Genomic DNA, 21,352 nt, shown 5'->3' with positions numbered 1-21,352 from the left:
GGTGAACTTGGCCGGTCAGAGGCTTGAGTCAATAATTGATAAGTGCCATTTATTGTCCTTTCTGATATCCAGCAGCAGAGACAATGTGTGTGCCAACCACTGCGAAACCCTGTGATTTACTTCATCTTCCTTATTTTCCCTAAGTCCAGGACTCTCTTAACTTTGTACCCAGGTTGTTCAATGACTAGGGGTTACCAACAGGGGGCAAGGTTTGGAAGTATGTGGCCAAATCACCTTGTTACTTCTTGTTCAGGACATACTAACAGTATGAGACCAGGGATGTTTGATTTCAGGCCAGATTAAGAGCCAGTGGTGCCTCACAGCACTGAAATATGCACCATGGTCATTAGGACTTGACTCCGGGAGTAATTTAATCTCTTGTTGGGTATTAGGAGTCAGTATGGAAAGAGACCTGGTCAGTTTACTGAGTAGGGTATAATCTAAAGGGTAATAAATTTATATTTTAATGTCAGATCATGAATATTTATTGAGCTTCTGTTTTACCAAAACTGAAATGATGAGTGTGTGTTTGGGGAGTGGTGGTTTTTGATAGGTGAAGTAGAAGAAAATTGATGACATCCTTCCTTGACCTTTTGGACTTCATAAAGTAGATAGACACTAGACAGCTCATGCTCCTGTAACAGAAAAGCAATTAAGCTACACCAACAGGTGCAAGATATCACAATGTAAGCAAGAGCACTGAAGGTCTGTGGACTTGAGGGGGGTGTGTGTGATAAACATAGAATAATAGGCTTCTTGGTATTGAATTTGGATCATATTTTAAAAGAAACTATTGGAAAAGGATGTACTAGGCTACTACAAACTAAAGAAGGGTAGGCACTAAGGAATACCATATGCAATGCAAATTAGAGGAATGATTAAAAAACAACAACAACAATTCAGATGTTTCATGTCAGTCTCACTTAAAAGCCTGCAAAAGCTTCCCAATGTCTCCAGAAAAGAAGCATGGCATTTGTTGGGCTGATAAAATAAAAGATGGTGCTGCCCACGTGGAAGCCCGTTGCCCAGGTGATAATATTAGTTGCCCTTCTTGCTTGGGATGGGCGTGGTTATATTAATGTGTGTTGGGGGAGGGCTTTCGCACCAAAAGGTTTTAAAAGGAAGAGAGATCACATTTTTCTGGAGAAGAGTGATTATGTTCTAGGAAAGCAGGGAGAGGAGAACAGAGAAGGGCCACGTGGAAGAGGAGAAGCAGCCAAGATGGTGGAGTGCTGAAGGAGAAGTCAGTTTGTGCAGAGAGAAGGAGATGGGGAACAGAGGTGAATAAGGCTGGTGAGGTTAGAAACCTTTGATTCTAGGAAACTCGGATAAGTCAGTGGCTTTGGGAGCCCGGAAGGGAAAGGGAAGTGTTTTCCTACTGTGTGTATTTCATGCCTGCTGGGTGCAAGCTAGGATTAAAGCTAATGACCCACCAGTTCTTGGCTCCATTTTTCATTACCGTCTGTCCTAATCAAATGCGAACCTGCACGGGCCAGGCAGCTGTGATGGTGGCTGTGGCTACTGGCTTTACAGTATTCCAGACTCTCCATACTATTTTTGACTCATTTGGTGTTACTACCAGTTTACCTCTCTGTCTTGCCCCTAAACATTCAAATACGTTCACGTGCACATGTCATATATTCCCTCTCTGTTATAATCTTACATAAAGTTGCCTCTGGTCCAGGACAGTAAATTTTTCTGCCCCTTTGCAAATGGAGCTATAAGGACAGCAACTTACACATATAGAAAGTCATCTGTAAATACCTAATCGATTGGTTGTTACTGTAATCTAGGCATGGGGAGAGGAGGCTCAAGGTGGGTAGAGGAATTAGCTGTGAGTTTGAGAAAGGACAGTATCTGAGTAGAAACAAGAGGACTTGAAGACCGAAGGAGAGAAAAAGATATATATATATATATATATATAAAATAAAAGAAACCGACAGGATTTTAACTTGAGGGACTGGGAAGGATGTTGTGTGGTTAATAACTCAAAAGCTGGAATGTATGGATGTTGACAGAAATGGATGAGATGGCCCAAAGGATGGCAGCTGGGGTGGGGGTTTGGGGAGGCAGAAATGAGCACTGGTGGGCAAACTCATTAGTCAACAGAGCCAAATATCAACAGTACAACGATTGAAATTTCTTTTGAGAGCCAGATTTTTTAAACTTAAACTATATAGGTAGGTACAGTGTTATTAACTTAATTAGGGTACACCTAAACTGGCTTTGCTAAAAAACATCCTCAATCTGAATGGGCCATGGTTTGCCGACCACTGGACTAGGAAATGGGAGAGTGATGGTTTAGAATGGTGATTCTCATATTTGCTATTTTCTTACCGATATTGTTCCTCCCTTTTTTGCTTTTAAAATTTATGTATTAAATTCCATTAAAAAGTCTCTAAAAGTAAAACATATTATAATGTGAAAACAATGCAATGAAACATGAGTGAAAAATGTCTTCCACACCAGACTCCTTCCCCTTACTTTTCAACAATACTATTACCATTTTTTTTTTTCGTGCTCTATTTCAGAGTCTTATTTTTATTATTTTCCTTATTTATATTATAGGTATAAGCATATATGTCTGTCTTATCTTTTTGACAGTGGCAACATACAGAATTTGTATAGTTTTGTACTTTTTAAAATAACTATATTTTAGGAATCCTTTCTCATCAGTACATTCATTTTAACTGCTGCACTATATTCCATGGTATGGATGTAAGTTATGGATGATGGAAATTTAGTTTCTATAAATACGGTCCCAATTAAGATCATTGTACACGTTTTTGTGTACACATGTAAGTCAGTGGAAAAATTTATAGAAGTGGAATTGCTTAGACAGATTTTAAGCATTTACAATTTTTGATAAACTTGCAAAATTTCCCTTCATATAAGCTATACCAATCTACATGGTCACAAAAAACTGTTTGCAAGTGCTTAGTTCCCTACATTCTTGCCAAGTGTATTAACAGAACTTTTGAACTTTGAGAATCAGGTGGAAAATGATATCTCATTGAGGTTTGATTTGCATAATGGAAGGGCTTTCAAATTTATTTTCAGGCAAATATTGTCTATACAAGTTATATCTTTAGTTCATGTAAATGAAGCCTGCTAATCTCTTTTACTTTGTTAATTGTTTTGGACCAAAGCTCTATTTAAATGTGCTGATGTGAGATTACAGCTAAAGGGAATTATTAGACCATCATTAAAAACAGAAACTGATTTACTATGCTTTTTAAATGGTTGAGTTTAAAAAAATTTATATGGGAACATGGTGTACATGTTATATGTAACTAAATTGCACAGGCATTCCATTTTTTCCCCTCATTCCCTCTTGAATTAGGAAGCTTCAGAACTTCTGGGAAGAAAGCCTCAATTCCAGCATGTGGGATCATGCAACAAACAGGCTTTAATGTTGATCAGAAAAGTCCAGTCATTACTTGGCAAGGCATTCATCCTCTTTGCACCTCATCTGTAAAATTGTGGGTTTCTGCGACAAACCAGCATAGCTAGTAATTCCAGGTCCTGAGTGGGAACAGCGTGGAATTAAGAAAATAAACTTGATCAGGAGGCCTCTGCAAGCTGCTGGCAAGAACAGAACGCGCTCTCCACCCCTAACCTTGCTTTATTTATAGGGCATAGAGAGTCATTAGCAAATCAACAAGATCATCAAAACAAAGTTGCATTTCCAAGGCATTCCCAAGAATTCTACCAAGTGCAGAAACCCCCCACCATACATAACATCTTAACAAAACAAAGGATAAAAAGGAAATTGCCTCAAGTTTTTCCAGGGACAGGGGGGATAGGATGAGTAGAAACAATCCAGCACCACAGCTACCGTGGAGGTGTGGGAAAAAACAGACTTTAGCAACTTCACTAAGCAAGTGAGGTGGGGGTTGGGTAGACTGTCAGTTTACTGCCAGTTCCCCATACCTCTGTCCCCCTAAATCGAAACTGCAAAGACCCTGTTGGCTTGCGGTCCCCAACAGGTTTCTATTAAAGACAATTGCTAATGTCCCTTGCTGTCCTAATTCTACACTACCACACCTTTATTTAATTGCCGGCCGGAGAAGAGGCTATGACTGCTGACAGTGCTGTGGGAAGACAGAAGAACTTTCCACAGCAAGAGACTTCATCCAAATACGAAATAAAAGTGGGAAGTACTTTAAAACCTAAAGGGGATGCTGTGCAGCAGCTCTGTGGTCCTTTTACCTGTTTAGAGCGCTTCTTTTCTCAGTCTATATGTAAAGATGGAATTATTAGCCCGGAAGACGGTGGCTTGATCTAATAATACGGCTTCCAACAACCCCAGGTTAATTTGTTTCCCATTTGTTTTGAAAACAAGATAGAAGAAACGCGCTCCAGCCATGCCAGGTGAATTTTACAACCCTAGACCCGGATCTGTGGAAGCCGCGCCCTAACCCTAGGCTGGCGCCCACCACGTGGGTGTGTGGGTGCCGGAGTTTTCGGACCAGCTGTCCGGATTTCCGCGCCCTCTGTGCCGGGGGCGGCGGAGGCGGGGGACCGCAAGCAGCTGCGGAGGCGGAGGCAGGGTGCTGACAGAAGGCGGGGCAGGCGTACCCTTGCTGCGGTCTTTTGAATTCGGTTCTTGCCCAGAGCCCGGGAAAGGGACACCTACTATGTGGTCTGTCCTCGGCCACTTGGCAAGAACGTGTTATGCGTGTGGAAAAGCAGAAGCAAAAAGCGGAATATGAGTGATTTGTGACCAGACAGGGACTGTGAAGTTCACTATACGAATCGGGCCGGAAGAAACGGAGGCGCGCAGGGCGGGGACAGGGACCAACGGGGGAACCCCCAGCCCAGGCAGCATCGGAGGGGGCGGTTCGGCGGTGCCAGGGGAGAGGGTACAGAGCCGCCCGCTCTTCTCCGCCCCGTCTGGAGGCAGGCAATGTAACTTGTCTGTGATGCGTGGTACGGTGCATTACCAAAGTCCAAGGAAAGCAAAAGGAAGCGGGGGGGGGGGGGGGTGCCCGGACTAGAGGCCAGGGCTGCAGCCTGCAGCAGCGCAGCACGCCTGCCCCGCCCGGCCCTACCCGGCGCTCCCTCAGCCTCCGCCGCGCCCTCACTTCCGCCCCTCCGGGCTTCCAATTCGCCTGGGGCGTCGGCGCCAGCCTAGGTGGGAGTGAGGGGCGAAGTAGCCGGACCCCCATGACGCGCCGCAGCCCCGGCTGCTGCTACGCTGCCGGGTGGTCTAGCTCACAGTCCCTCCTCCTTTGTGCGGTGGGAGCTGTTGCTCGGGCGACGGCGCCGCCCCGCCCCAGCCCCGCCCCTGCAGCGCCCGCGCCTGGGTCTCCGTGCGGCCGCCGGCCCCGCCGCAGTCTGCAGGAGCCGCCGCCGCCGCCGGCAGCGGGCTGAGTTTCCGGGGCCGTCGCAGGGAGTGAAGCCCCTCTCTGCGCCTGTGCTCTCGTCCGCCCTGGGCTCTGACCACGTCGGCCCGCTGGCCGGATCCGGCTGACCAGCTCGCCCTCTGGCTCCCAGAGGAGGCTCCACGGCAGCCGCAGGGACCCGCCCACCAGACCCTGCCCGGCGCCAGTCTGCCTGTTGGGACCCTGCCGTTGTTGACACCTGGCCGAAGGCTGCCATGGAAGGGGATGGTTCAGACTCGCTGGTGAGTGGGGCAGAGCTGCGGCCGCCGCACGCCTCGATGGCGGCGCGCCGGGGCTCCTGGGTCTCTTCCCTCCGCGTTCGCTGGGAGGGAGCCGCTCCGGGAGAGCGAAGGCTGCCGGGTGGTGGTCCCGCTTCCTGTTCGCCTTCCCCGTCCGGGGTCGGGATCCCTAACCCGTGCGCCCCCTTTCTACTTCTCGGAGGGTCAGATTCCGGGTCCGCCGCTCGGGTGCGGTTGTCGCCCATCTGAGCATCTGGGGGAGTCCGGATGGGGCTCTTTAACGAGGTCCAGTTGTAGAATTAATTCACTTTAGGGAGTCTGGTGCCCGCCGCGGCTCAGGGCTCGTGTCCCGCTGCCCATTGTCTGGGAGCGCGATGGGGTCGCCGCTCGAGTTCCGCTAGGACCCCTGCGGGCTCGGCCCTGTCCGGCTGCCTTGGCCCGGAGCGAAGGCTCCTCCTCTCTGGCGCAGGCGAGCTCTGGCCGCTGTCTGGGTAAGAATGGTTTTGTTTGAAGGAGTCGGATAGGTAATTCTTTGTTTTTTTTTTTTTATTTTTTTCTTTTTGGTAAGAGTGTGTTTAGTTTTATTTATTTTTTATTATATTGAATTTATTGAGGTGACATTGGTTAATAAAATCATACAGGTTTCAAGTGTACAACCCAATAAAACATCTGGACACTGCATCGTGCGCTCACCAGCCAAAGTCAAGTCTCGTTCTGTCCTCAGTTGGATTGGCCATTCTTAAGAACTTGTTAGTTTTCTGTCGAATCTCATTTATTTTGAAACAGCCTAATTGTGGGAACCACCACGTAACATTTCTCTTAGATTGTTTCCCCTCAATGAATGTAAACTGAACACTGTCTTTTGGGTAAAAATTACTTTATATCTATCGTGCTTAAAAAGCTGCTTTATGTACAAGAAAAATGAAAAGGAACTTTTAGAGCTTACCTCCCATAAAATGGATTGGTAGAACCTATTTTAGACATTAGGACAATATTTTCTTTTGAATTGTCATCTTTTTCTTGTAAAATGAGATAGGATGTAAATATTCTGTATTCTTTGATGTGAATCGTATCTGTCTTCCAAATTTACTAAAATGGTGACACGATTTGGGCTTTTATTAAATACTGTTGAATGATGCAGCAAGAAAGGCTGCAAGGACCTATTGAGCCAGTTGGCTGTAGTGCTATTGTCAGGGAGTATTAAAGCACTTGTGTTACTTTAGGGGGAATGTATAGCATACATTTTTATTTAATTAAAATATGATGATTTGAATTTAATTTTCTGTGTATTTCCAGTAGTTTAAATGATTGTACAGGGTTATTAGTACTTTAAAGTTGGACTGTCACTAAAATTGCTGGAATTCATAGCCCTTGAAGTTTGCTATATGCATGGGGGGGGGCACACAGGGAAAGGATGTGAAAACTGGTATGAAACCTTTAGAGTGGTGGAGTCTGTTTCTCACTGAAACTAATGCAAGCTTGTAGTGTTGAAAGCATTTATAATGGTGCCTTCTAATCCTGTACACCCTTTCAATATTTAGAAAGTGCTTTTAAGATAACTGCTTTGGTATTGCAGCATGAGGACCTCAAGGGTTTTACCTGCATTACAGTTGGCAGCATATGAAAAATGATCCCATTTAATGTAGAAAGTTGCTGATAAATTCAGCTTGTCAATTGATTTCAAGTAGGGTTCTATGACCATACTTACCTAGTTTTGACCAGCTCTTGTTATTTGCTACTCACAGGGTAATGTGCTAAATGGGAAAACAGCCTTATTCTTAGTGCTGTATTCTTATTTTTATTGAAGTAATCTTTTAGGATTTCACTGAAGTCTTAGATCAGTAAAATAGTGATGGTTTGAATAACTTTATAACTTGATTAAATTATTGTAGTCCCCTAATATTTTCTGCTCATTTTTCTCATACTTCATTTTTTATTATTTAATGTCACTTCAGTTCTAGGCTGTTGAGTATTGAGAGGGGGGTTGATGGTGTAGTAGTTCATAATCAAAAAGCAACCTCAGATTAAAAACAAAATCTGTTTCTTAATTCTTTTTGGAAAGGTAAACAGGTGTATTTGTACAAGAGGTGTAAGCATGTTAATATATTTAACCCACTTTTAGAGCCTTTGATTCTGATTACCTTTTTTTCTTTTCAATTTAAGGTTACCATTAAGAATATCGAAAGAGAGCTCATTTGCCCAGCGTGCAAGGAGCTGTTTACCCACCCATTGATTCTCCCTTGTCAACATAGTATTTGTCATAAGTGTGTGAAAGAACTCTTACTGACACTTGATGATTCATGTAATGACATGGGATCAGACAACTCCAATCAGAGCAGTCCTCGACTTTGGCTCCCCTCCCCTAGCATGGATAAAGTTGACAGGATTAACAGACCAGGTATGTGATAGCATTGGGGTTGGGAGTCTCATTGATAAACATAGAAGGGAAATTATTTTTGTCATTTTTAGGGTTAATCTTTCCAAGTGAATAAATTTAAACTGTATACAAGGACTCCTCCCCATTTTTAAATGTCAGAATGAACTCTTGTTATCTTTTGGTATACACTTAAAATTGGATATTGAATACCAATTTTATATTAAGCCTCTTATAACTGTGTATACTCTGGAGCAGTTGTCACCAACCGCCGGGCCGTGGACCGGTACCGGTCCGCAGAGAAAGAATAAATAACTTACATTATTTACGTTTTATTTATATTTAAGTCTGAATGATGTTTTATTTTTTAAAAACGACCAGATTTCCTCTGTTACATCCGTCTAACGCTTGTCTTGGTCACGTGATACATTTATCTGTCCCCCCTAAAGCCCAGTCTGTGAAAATATTTTCTGACATTAAACCGGTCTGTGGCCCAAAAAAGGTTGGAGACCACTGCTCTAGGGCATGTTCTTGCCCTGTGATACCCTTCACATGAGGGATGAAGTAATGGATTACTGCAGTATTTATTAGGGGAACATCTATTTATGGTATTAAGTAAGTAAACATGCAGAATTGGGAATGGGTACATAGTGACTGGTCCTGAGGAATTATTTGGTATCATTTTATCCCACCTGAGGAATTTATTTTCTTCAGCCATTTTAAATCCATTTTTTAAAAATAAGGATTTTGAAAATCAAATAATAGTGGAATTCTGTAGTAATGATACAAGTAGATCTAATGACATGTATAGGACATATACTATATATACCTTTATTATATAGCCAATGTTTGAATTGTTTCCTGTTGGGATAGTGTTGCTTTCTTCTAGATATCCAGAGTAGGATTAATAATTAGTAGATCTAAATTAATTTGAAGTCACTAGGAACAGGGCCACTGAAAAATGAAAGGCCAAAATCAGCAGTGGGGACCAAGGGAAGGGCTAGGTTGGGTGGAGATACCACAGCGTCATGTTAGGCATGTTCTTTGTATGGAGAGTGCTTGAGTGGCCAGAAGCACCAGACCTCACAGCTTCAGCTTTTCCCAGTTTGAGCTTTGAGATTTTAAGTTTAATTCTTTCCCCAACTCTGTCCATTTCTTCTTTTTATACAAGTAACTTTTTTTTCTTTTTCTAAGTGAGAAAAGAGGAGATAGAAGGACAGACTCCCACATGCGCCCTGATGGGGATCTACCCAGCAACCTCCGTCTGGGGCTGGCTGCTGCCCATCTGGGGCCATGCTTGGAACTAAGCTACTTTTAGCACCTGAGGTGGAGGCTCCACGGAGCCATCCTCAGTGCCCAGGGCTGATGCACTCTAACCACTCAAGCCATGGCTGTGGGAGAGGAAGAGAGTGAGAGAAAAGGGAGGGAGGGAGAAGCAGATGGTCGCTTTATCTGTGTGCCCTGACCTGAAATGGAACCCGGGACATCCACAAGCTAGGCCGACAGAGTCTATCTCCCCTCCTCTCACTTGGAAAACAAAAAATTATAGTTCTACAGTCATGTGCCACGTAAGGATGGAGGTACATTCTGAAACCTCTCTTCCGGTGACTTAGCAGTTGTGTGGCACAGGGGAGGTGAAGCCAGCTGAGAGCCAGGGTGGTGGGGGTGCCTCATGCAGAGGGAGCCAAGTGAAGAGGTACTCAGTTTCACTTTCTGTGTATTAATATTTAGCATAGTTTTTATATTGATTACATTTTACAGCAGTAGTGTTTTGGATGTTTGGTTAAATAACGTGTTATTGAAATGAATTTCACCTGTTTCTTTTTATCTGGATACTGGGAAATTTAAAATGACAGACGGGGGGCTTATTTAATTTTTGGCTCACACATTCCTTTGGATAGCATTGCATTGGACATTTGACAGATTTTAAAACTAAAAGGTGCCTTGAAAGGAGAGTAAGGTTTGTATATATAAAAATAGCATATTAAATTATGTAAAAATAAAAACTGTATTATTGTACAGTTTTGGTTGTAATATAAGCATGTTTTCCCCATTTGTATTTCCTTTTGTCAGAAAGATATAGTTAGATGTAGTAATGTTTATTTACATTGTTATTTATATCAGTAAAAAATCAACCAAAAGATGCTTGACTTGACTTTATTTTCAATGGTTACCAGAAATATAATTGTTTAAAAATACAAAATTATAAGCTAAAGTGTAGGTCTTTTAAGTGCTTCTCCAGTGATTAGTTTTACACACTAAGATCAGCTTGATGAATGTTTTACAGTGATGGCTTCATAAAAGCCATTTGTACCAGGAAAACACATTTTCTTTACTGTTCAGTCAATACTTGTGTTATGTGGAGGACACAGTTCCTGCTTTATCTTTTGTTAACAAGTTGTGAATCTTCTCTTTGAAATTCTAAATCCAGCTTTCTGTTCATTGTTCACAGCATTACAGTGGAGATCTTTGGGGTGGAGAGGTAGAAAATGCTTTATTGCTTGTGTGGCCGCAGGCAGTCTAGTGTTATATTTAAATGAAATAACCTTGTATTGATTATGTTTTAAACATCAGTGGTCAAGTCTTCAAAATTTTGTAGGAAGTGAGCAAATTGGGCTGAAATGACTTAAAGGTCAACAGGACTAAATTTCCAAGCAAGTTCTGATGTTTTTAAAGGGAGCACTGATTATTAGTGCTTGCATGTTATAAGTATACGTGACAAGATATTTTTTAAGAAAATAATATACCCGTTGTTAGCTTTTTAAATGTTACCTTAAAAATTCTTTTCGTTTACTTAGTGGAACAAAACTTGTGTTAACTGTATTGTTACCTTGAGGAGGTTAAATAAGCCAATACTTCCTTCTGTATTTTAAAAATTTGCTTAAAATATTGATATTTTTTGTAGTTAAAAACATAATCTTTGCTTGTTTTATGGTGTTTTTCCTTTGTTAATGTTTTAAAAGTATTTGAGTTGTAATATTGAGGTCTTACCCATTTGTGGGTACATAATGTACACTGCTTTTTTAGGCTGTTCTGTAGTGTTTGATTCTGTGTGAAAGATGGGCCAGCCTGTCTTATTAATTTTTCTTTTCTTTCTTTTCTTTTTTTTTACTCCAGTTGACCTTTAAAGTAATATTGGCTACTTGGTTTTGAAATGCTGGTGATACCTTATATCTTACTGGAGAAAATAAACATCTGAAATGTTATCCCTTTTCTGTCTTCCTTACCTTCCCATCCGTGCCTTGATTTTATTTTATTTTTTTAATTTAAATGATTTTTATTTTTGAATTACAGTTGACATACAATATTATATCAGTTTCTTATGTACACCCCAGTGACTAGACATTACATTATTTATTAAGTGATTATCCAACTAAATCTAGTACCCATCTGCCACCATAAATAGTTATTGAAATATTCTTGACTATATTCCCTATGTCGTACTTTACATTCCCATGGCTGTTCTGTAACAACCAATTTGTGGTTCTTAATCCCTTCACTTTTTTTACCCATCCTCCCAACCCCCCCCTCCCAATCTGGCAACTGTTAAAATGTTCTTTGTTATCTATGAGTGTGTTTCTGTTCTGTTTATTTATTTTTTAAAGGTTTTTAATGTTTATATTATTGATTTTAGAGAGAGAGGATGGGGGAGAGAGAGAGAAACAGGAACATACATCCATTCTTGTATGTGCCCTGACCGGGGATCAAACCAGCAACCTCTGTGCTTTGGGACAATGCTCCAACCAATTGAGCTATCTGATCAGGGCTGTTCTGCTTCTTCATTTATTTATTTTTTAAGTTTCATTTGTTGATAGATACATATTTCTTGCCATTTTATTATTCATATTTTTGGTCCTTTTTTTTCTTCTTAAAGAAGATCCGTTAACATTTTCATTTAATACTGGTCTGGTGGTGATGAACTCCTTTAGCTTCTCCTTGTCGGGGAAGCTCTTTATCCTTTGATTCTAAATGATAGCTTTGCTGGGTAGAGTAATCTTGGTTGTAGGTCCTTGCTTTTCATCACTTTGAATATTTCTTTCTAATCCCTTCTGGCTGTGAAGTTTCTATTAAAAAATTAACCTACGGTCTTATGGGAGCTTCCTTGTTGGTAACTAACTGCTTTTCTCTTGCTGCTTTTAAGATTCTCTTTGTCTTTAACCTTTTGCATTTTAATTATGATGTGTCTTGGTGTGGGTCTCTTTGGGTTCATCTTGTTTAGGAGTCTCTGTGCTTCTTGGACTTGTATATCTTTTTCTATCAACATAACGATTAGGAAAGTTTTCTGTCATTATTTATTGATTTATTGACAGAGACAGAGAGTCAGAGAGAGGGACAGATAGGGACAGGCAGACAGGAAGGGAGAGAAATGGGAAGCATCAATTCTTTGTTGAGGCACCTTAGTTGTTCACTGATTGCTTTCTCATGTGCCTCGACTGGGCCGGGGGACTATAGTAGAGTGATTTATCCCTTGCTTGAGTCGGTGACCTCGGACTCAAGCCAGTGACCTTGGGCTTCAAACCAGCAACCTTTGGGCTCAAGCCAGTGACCATGGAGTCACATCTGTGATCCCACGCTCAAGCCAGATGAGCCTGCGCTCATGCTGACGGCCTCTGGGTTTTGAACCTGGGTCCTCTGCGTTCCAGTCCAGCACTCTACCCACTGTGTCACCATCTGGTCAGGCTCTGTCATTATTTTTTAAAATAGGGTTTTCATTTCTTGCTCTCTTGCTTCCCCTTCTGGCACTTCTATGATGTGAATGTTGGTATACTTCAAGTTGTCCCAGAGACTTCTTATGCCAATCTTCATTTGTTAGGAATCTTCTTTTTCTTTTTACTATTCTGATTGTTTTTTGCTTCTTGTATTCCAAATCGCTAATTTGATTCTCAGCATTATCTGCTCTACTGTTGATTCTGTATAAATTATTCTTCATTTCAGTTAGTGTATCCTTCATTCATGACTGATTCTTTCTTATGGTTTCCATGTCCTTTTTTATGCTGTTGAAGTTTTAAGTTCAAGTACCCTTCCCCTAAATTCACTGAGCATCCTTAATAGCCAGTGTTTTGAACTCTATATCTAGTTGATTGCTTATCTCCATTTTGTTTAGTTCTTTTTCTGGAGTTTAGTTCTTTCATTTGGGATGCGTTTTTGTGTCTCCTCATTCTGGGAACCGTCCTGTGTTTGTTTCTATGAATTAGATAGAGCTACTACGTCCCCTGGGCTTGGAATAGTGACCTAATGTAGTAGGTCTCTTGTAGGGTCCAGCTACATGCCTTGGTTTTAAAATCTTATTGTCACTTTTAGAAGCTGCATGTAATCTTTTCTGTTATAGGCTTTAGTGAGTTCCTGAGTATTTTAAATATTGAAATTTAACAATTAGGAAGAAAAGTAGGAGTAATTTGCTTTTTAAAAATGGTTGCGGCCCTGGCCGGTTGGCTCAGTGGTAGAGCGTCGGCCTGGCGTGCAGGAGTCCCGGGTTCGATTCCCGGCCAGGGCACACAGGAGAGGCGCCCATCTGCTTCTCCACCCCTCCCCCTCTCCTTCCTCTCTGTCTCTCTCTTCCCCTCCCGCAGCCGAGGCTCCATTGGAGCAAAGATGGCCCAGGCACTGGGGATGGCTCCTTGGCCTCTGCCCCAGGCACTAGAATGGCTCTGATTGTGGCAGAGCGACGCCACGGATGGGCAGAGCAGCGCCCCCTGGTGGGCGTGCCGGGTGGATCACGGTCGGGCGCATGCGGGAGTCTGTCTGACTGCCTCCCCCGTTCCAGCTTTAGAAAAATACGAAAACAAACAAACAAACAAAAAATGGTTGCTTACTACCTTTTTTTGATTAAGGTAGTAGTGAGAAAAAGGCTTTGCAAGTTGAAAATACTAATGATAATCAAAAGTTAAATATAACTGATAGGAATCAGATGGTCAGAATGTGTGAAAAGAAACATTAAGGTGGCAGTATAAGACATCAGCCCATTGCCAAACACCAGCCCAACAGGAATGTGCAGTGTGTAGAGAGGTAGTTCAGTGACTGCCAGGTAGTAATAGTGGGGAAATTGTTGCTAGCCAGAATGTGGAAGAGGGTGCAGCTAGCAGTTTTTGAATCTGTTATGAAATAACTCCTTTTTTTTTTTTTTTTTTTTTTTTTTTGTATTTTTCCAAAGTGAGAAGCGGGGGTGGAGGGATGGCGATGGTGGGGAGTCACACAGACTCCCACATGCGCCCGACAGGGATCCACTTGGCACGCCCACCATGGGGCGATGTTCAGCCCCTCTGGGGCATTGCTCTGCTGCAGTCAGAGCCATTCTAGCGCCTGAGGCTAAGGCCATAGAGCCATCCTCAGCACCCCGGCCAACTTTTGCTCCAGTGGAGCTTTGGCTGCAGGAGGGAAAGCGAGAGATAGATAAAGAGAAAGGAGAGGAGGAAGGGTGGAGAGTAGCAGATGGGTGCTTCTTCTGCGTGCCCTGACTAGGAATTGAACCCGGGACTTCCACATGCCGGGCCAATGCTCTACTGCTGAGCCAACCAGCCAGGGCTATTAACTCTTAGTTTTGAAATACTTTTCTTTTTGATTATTAAATAGTAAACCATATGACTGAAAGCTGACTTTGGGGGGGATTTTTTATTAACTAATTTGAAGAATTTTTGGAGTTTTCAGTTTTAAATTGTATTGTTTTATACTTTTTTTTTTTTTTTTTGTATTTTTCCGAAGCTGGAAATGGGGAGAGACAGACAGACTCCCGCATGCGCCCGACCCGGATCCACCCGGCACGCCCACCAGGGGCAATGCTCTGCCCCTCCGGGGCATCGCTCTGTCGCGACCAGAGCCACTCTAGCGCCTGGGGCAGAGGCCAAGGAGCCATCCCCAGTGCCCGGGCCATCTTTACTCCAATGGAGCCTCGCTGCGGGAGGGGAAGAGAGAGACAGAGAGGAAGGAGAGGGGGAGAGGTGGAGAAGCAGATGGGCGCTTCTCCTGTGTGCCCTGGCCGGGAATTGAACCCGGGACCCCTGCACGCCAGGCCAACGCTCTACCACTGAGCCAACTGGCCAGGGCCTTAATTTGTTTTTGAAGTGAAGGTATATGGGAAAAGAATTGATTCTGTAAGGTGACAGTGGTCAAATCATTTGTATATGTTATTGGTCCCACAAATGCAATTTGACGTAAAATTGCATTGCATGGCCTATGTTGTTTCTAAGCCATTATTATTATTTTTCATTATATCACGATATTGAGCAGTATTATCCATTGGAACGTTCTGCTATCATGGAAGTGGTTGACTCTGCACAATGTAGAATGGTAGCCACTAGCCCATGTGGCTCTTGTCAATTGGAATTGTGTCTGGTGCAACCAGGAAACTGAATTTTTAATTTAATTTAATTTGAATTTAATTTAGTTTTAATACCACATTTGGCTAGTGGTTGCTAATTGTATTAGACAGCACAGCTATAGAGAGTAAGAAGATCACTCTATTACATTTTATTCTTAGTTCTAGTTCTTGATTTTTTTCATTACATTTACTTACCAGAATATTCTTTGATCTGTCCTGTTTTCCTTATTGCCCTGAACATATGTTATGTTATGTTATTTGTTTTTATGAAAACAGTGATAGAAGTATGAAAGATAAAAATAAAATAAGTCAATTCTTTAGCGTTTCTTTTTTGTGTATGACAGAGAGAGAGAGAGGGACAGATAGAGATAGAGATGAGAAGCATCAATTCTTTTTTGCAGCACCTTAGTTATTCATTGATTGCTTTCTCATATGTGCTTTGACCGGGAGCTACAGCAGAGCAAGTGACCCCTTGCTCAAGCAAGTGACCTTGGGCTCAAGCTGGTGGACCTTGCTCAAACCAGATGAGCCCATGCTCAAGCTAGCGACCTCAGGGTTTTGAACTGGTGTCCTCCATGTCCCAGTCTGATACTCTATCCACTGCACCACTGCCTGGTCAGGCTCTATAGCATTTCTGAAAAAAATTTGAGAACTTTTAAGGTCTGTTTAGAAAAAGACAAGATAATATTGATTTAATATTTTGTCTGATTTGAGAAGTTTAATATAATTCTATATACCTAAACTTTTATTATAATAATAAGTTAAAGGAGGTTTACAGAAAAGGGATGAAACTTTTTCTTAAAATTCTGAACATGAAGGCCAAAATCGGGGTGTCACCAGTGTACATGGTTAAGCATGATTTTGTTGTCATGATTTCATTTTTTTATCTTGTTACTTATTAATTGGTCATAACCTTCAATTCATAAAGCCAATAATAACCCATTTTTTTAAAAAAATTGTTGAGATTAGTCAACCATTTTCATTGTATCACCTAGTTCATGTGTGGAAGCATGCAATTAAATGTGAATTTCCATATGTTTAAACTTGACCACTGCACTGTATCACTTCCAGTATTAATTGGCTTGTGTTTTCACTAAATAAAATTTTCATTGGCATGCATTTTAAAAACGGCTTTGCTGCTTATTTCATTATATGCCTGATGTGTTGTGAAACGTTTGGACTGTATTGCATGCTTTTTGAAATATTAATAGTACAAGAATATATTTTATTTAGGATTTTTAGATTTTTGTGGCACAGCTTTTTTTTTTTTGTATGCTTTTTTTGGTGTGTTTAAAGATTAAAATATCTTTAAATGGAGATATTAAAAATACTCTGCATATTTGTTCCATAAGTAGCTTTCAGGGCCTAGTGCCTTCTGATTGCCAAATTTTACCTGTATATATATCATGCCAGGTATTTTTAAAGACAGTCTTTTCAGTGGGGGTAGTAATGTGCCAAGGCAGGATTAATATCGCTGTGTAAAGACCTTTCCTAAATGTGGTATACTAAGTTTAAACATTCATTTTTGGATACATGGCAGTATTGAAAGAAAGTGGTAGTTTAAGAAGTTTGTTTATTTTTAGGTAATTATTTTGTGGGCAGTCAAGAGTACATGCTCTAAGAATAGATTTATAAATGAGAGGAGGGACTATGGTATGTATGCACCAATGTTAAATGGCAAACCTGGATTCTGGTGAATTTGTGGGTAAGGACTGTCATGCCTTAGTTTCTTGATTTGTTAAAATCAGGGTAATACTGAACTAAAGTGTGATTGATGTTAATGTCATTCATTGTATTGTGTATGTATTATAATATTTGTAATACTTCTTGGGTAACTTTTGGTTTACTGAATTAAGTAACCTTTAATGATTCTTTTTTTTTCAGGTCATAAGAAGATATTAAATGGTTGGTTCCTTTTAAAATCACTAGATTCAAAAAAAAATCACTAGATTCTAGGACTATGAATGAGCTTTTCACTCTTTTGTAGATTGTGCTTAATTTAACTAATGATTTTGCCTACTGAATTTTTCTAGATAAAACAATACTATGGTGGGAAACCCTCTATTGAAGTGATTCTTAACAATTTTGTGATCACATACTCCTTTGAGATGCTGCTAAAAGATATGGATTATTTAACCATAAATTATGCATAGGAATATCTATACAAAACTTGCATGCAATTTTAAATAATTTGCAAAACTATTTGGATCTCTTTGGAGCCAATTCATGGAGCTCCAGATTAAGGGCTTCTGTGTGAATCATTTTTTATTGCATAGTCAATGCTTTATTTATTTAAATGGAAGTCCAATTCATTTGGGTGTGATATATAAAAATAACTATAAATATTTATATATGTAAATATATAAATTATTATATAATTTCAAAAGATCCTTAGCCGGTATAGTATTGTATTATATATTTTGTCCATGTATCTGTTTTATTTAAAATGATTTTTCATATAGGATTTACTATAGAATACTTTCTTCTTTGATTTAATGACTTTGGTCTGTCTTTTATTTTCCAAGGGAAAAAAAAAAATATTTTTTTTACAGGGACAGAGAGAGGGATAGGTAGGGACAGACAGACAGGAACAGAGATGGATGAGAAGCATCAATCATCAGTTTTTCGTTGTGACACCTTAGTTGTTCATTGATTGCTTTCTCATATGTGCCTTGATCGCGGGCCTTCAGCAGACTGAGTAACCACTTGCTTGAGCCAGTGACCTTGGGTCCAAGCTAGTGAGCTCTTCGCTCAAGCCAGATGAGCCCATTCTCAAGCTGGCGACCTTGGGGTCTCGAAGTTGGGTCCTCCGCATCCCGGTCCGACGCTTTATCCACTGCACTACCGCCTGGTTAGGTGGGAAAGTATTTTTTTAAAGAAGTATTTTCAGGTCCTGGCCAGTTGGCTCAGTGGTAGAGCATCGGCCCAGTGTGTGGATGTCCCAGGTTCAATTTCTGGTCAGGGAACATAGGAGAAGTGACCATCTGCTTCTCCACCCTCCCTCTCTCCCTTCTTTCTCTTCTCCTCTCTCAGCCATGGCTCGGTTGGAACAAGTAGGCCCTGAGGATGGCTCCATGGCCTTGCCTCAGGTGCTAAAATTTAAGCTTGGTTGCTGAGAAACAGAGCAATGGCTCCAAAGGGGGTTTGCCAGGTGGATCCCAGTCGGGGCACATGCAGGAGGCTGTCTCTCTGTCTCCTTGATTCTCACTTAGAAAAAAAGAAATAATAAATGAATAAAAATAAAAAAGTATTTTCAGAATATGAATTGATTCAAAGGGAGTAACTTTGAGTATTTAAGTTTTTTAATATGCTTGTAGATATGTATCTTCACAAAACATACTCCTTTTTCTTCATTCTATTTTCTTACTAATATAACTAAACAAGGACTTACTGATTACACAGGCTGGAAGCGTAATTCACTGACCCCTAGGACCACTACTTTTCCTTGCCCTGGCTGTGAGCATGATGTGGATCTTGGAGAGCGAGGAATCAATGGTCTGTTTCGGAATTTCACTTTGGAAACTATTGTCGAGAGATATCGGCAGGCAGCCAGGGCGGCCACAGCCGTTATGTGTGACCTTTGTAAACCACCACCTCAAGAATCCACAAAAAGTTGCATGGACTGTAGTGCAAGCTACTGCAATGAATGCTTCAAAATTTATCATCCTTGGGGTACTATAAAAGCACAGCATGAGTATGTGGGCCCAACCACTAATTTTAGACCCAAGGTAAGTGAAGTTCTTTTTGTTAGAATATGCCTTATAAAAGGAATTATTGCAAGTCTGGAATTTGACAGTAAGAAAGAAAATAACTTTAAAAGCTGGTACAAGAAATTAAGGCTTAGAAGTTGGGAGTTATTTAGTATGTTGCTAAACATCCCCACAGGTTAGCAGGCAGTGTTACGGTTCACTCTATTATATACAATAGAATACAAACATCCCCACAGGTTAGCAGGCAGTGTTACGGTTCACTCTATTATATACAATGGAATACAACACAGTATGTGAATGTTCATAATGATAAGAGTTAGAGGAGGAAGAGTAAAATGGTTAAAGTTGAAAAGATTTTGTGCTTTAATAGATAAACCTGTAATTGTCTAAAAAATTAGATTAGGAGACATTTTCCTGATAGTCTTAGTTTGCTAAAATTGTACTGTGAATAAATAAGTGTAATTACAGCCTAATATTCTGAAGCTTGTGATATGCTGTCTAGTATCTGAAGTAGAATCTGCATTTCTTAAATATTCTGGGTAATTTCTATAATGATGCTCGAAATAACTTTACTGTATGGTTTGCCCTGCTCTGTGACTGAAAAGCAGAATAATTTTTTTATATCTTCACTTATACTGGTTTCTGAGTTATATAGATTAAAAAAAGTATAATTGATTCTCTTAACTAAAGTTCTTACTCCTTACAACTTACTGTGTATAAAAATCTGTTTATATTGTTGAGCATAAAACCTTTAATTTGTAATAGAAAAATGGAAAAAAATCCCAAAAGTTGATCTTGAAACTATGAGCTGAGTTATTTACATTGTATTAAATAGTGTAGTGAACTGGTAGTTTAATACAAAACCTAAACTTGCATGTTTTGAATGATGCCTTTCAAACTGTGTCATTGTGGTAAGACATATCAAGTAGTTTGCAGTCCTCTATTATGTTTCTGTCATTTTAAATGCTCAAGGTCACAGATTTTTAAAAAGTTATGATTTCAACCTGGTGTTTTACTATTTTTTTGTTTTGTTTTTAGTGAGAGAGACAGTGACAGAGAGAGAGAGAAGAAGCATCAGTTTTTTTGTTGTAGCACCTTAGTTGTTCATTGATTGCTTTCTCATATATGCCTTGACTGGGGGCTACAGCAGAGTGTGTGACCCCTTGCTCAAGCCAACATCCTTGGGCTTCAAGCCAGCGGCCCTGTGCTCAAGCTGATGAGTCCGCGCTCAAGCGGCAACCCAGACAAACCTGGGTTGTCTGCGTCCCAGTCTGACGCTATGTCCATTGTGCCACCGCCTAGTCGGGCTTTTACTGTTTCTTTTAAATTAATAAATTCCATCATGAAAGAACTTATTAAATAAATTATATGAGGCTTGTGTTTATTTTTTTATTTTATTTTTTTATTTTTTATATATATATATATATATATATATATATATATATATTTTGTATTTTTCTGAAGCTGGAAACGGGGAGAGACAGTCAGACAGACTCCCACATGCGCCCGACCGGGATCCACCCGGCACGCCCACCAGGGGGCGACGCTCTGCCCACCAGGGGGCGATGCTCTGCCACGACCAGAGCCACTCTAGCGTCTGGGGCAGAGGCCAAGGAGCCATCCCCAGCGCCTAGGCCATCTTTGCTCCAATGGAGCCTTGGCTGCGGGAGGGGAAGAGAGAGACAGAGAGGAAGGAGGGGGGGTGTGTGGAGAAGCAAATGGGCACTTCTCCTATGTGCCCTGGCTGGGAATCGAACCCGGGTCCCCCGCACGCCAGGCCGACGCTCTACTGCTGAGCCAACCAGCCAGGGCCGAGGCTTGTGTTTAATGAGTTAAGAATTCATGAAATATTGAGTAAACATTTTTAGTATAAATTACAGTCTTATTCTTTCTGTTTACAAATATAATAAAGATTAATAAGAGAAAACTGAAGAAATAAGAATAGGTTATTTGAGAAAAAAGTTTTCCCCCGTGTTACTGTTATTCAATATAGTAAAATTCTAAAAAGGTTATCCTATAGAATATTTGCCTATAACTTTGAGTTCTGGTCATCATTCTTTACAGAAAGTCAAACTTAATATTTTTTTTATGACTTTGAGAATGTAGAAACTTGGACAAGCTAAAAAATTTGAACTCTTCCAGTTGTTTTTCTCTAAGATATGCACATTGGACATTTTTTTCTTTCTTTCTAAATTATCAGAATAGTTATGGTAGCTTAAAATCTAAACTGTTGGACTCATAAACATCTTTTTGATTTCATCAACTCTTTGGTCTAAAGCAGTGGTAGTCAACCTGGTCCCTACCGCCTACTAGTGGGCGTTCCAGCT

The 21,352-nt window shown here is 40.8% G+C and overlaps 1 protein-coding gene across 4 annotated transcripts in view; it reads left to right on the top strand.

Annotated features, from left to right (window-relative positions):
* TRIM36 (tripartite motif containing 36) overlaps positions 1 to 21,352 on the top strand; it is a 46,671-nt gene that overhangs the window by 6,523 nt on the left and 18,796 nt on the right. The window contains exons 1-4 of one of the 4 annotated variants that reach the window (XM_066274086.1): positions 5,099 to 5,629; positions 7,790 to 8,024; positions 17,200 to 17,220; positions 18,718 to 19,043. In XM_066274086.1, the coding sequence (XP_066130183.1) occupies positions 5,603 to 5,629; positions 7,790 to 8,024; positions 17,200 to 17,220; positions 18,718 to 19,043 (609 nt within the window). In that variant the 5' untranslated portion in view covers positions 5,099 to 5,602. Of the gene's footprint in view, positions 1 to 5,098; positions 5,630 to 7,789; positions 8,025 to 17,199; positions 17,221 to 18,717; positions 19,044 to 21,352 lie in introns of those variants that run through there. The other 3 variants (XM_066274084.1, XM_066274087.1, XM_066274085.1) reach the window with 3 other exon arrangements.

This window comes from Saccopteryx bilineata, chromosome 4, assembly GCF_036850765.1.
Source record: "Saccopteryx bilineata isolate mSacBil1 chromosome 4, mSacBil1_pri_phased_curated, whole genome shotgun sequence".
In the NCBI taxonomy this organism is placed as follows: domain Eukaryota; kingdom Metazoa; phylum Chordata; class Mammalia; order Chiroptera; family Emballonuridae; genus Saccopteryx; species Saccopteryx bilineata.
Note: the sequence above shows the minus strand (reverse complement) of the source record. Positions and strands in the feature narration are given on the sequence as shown.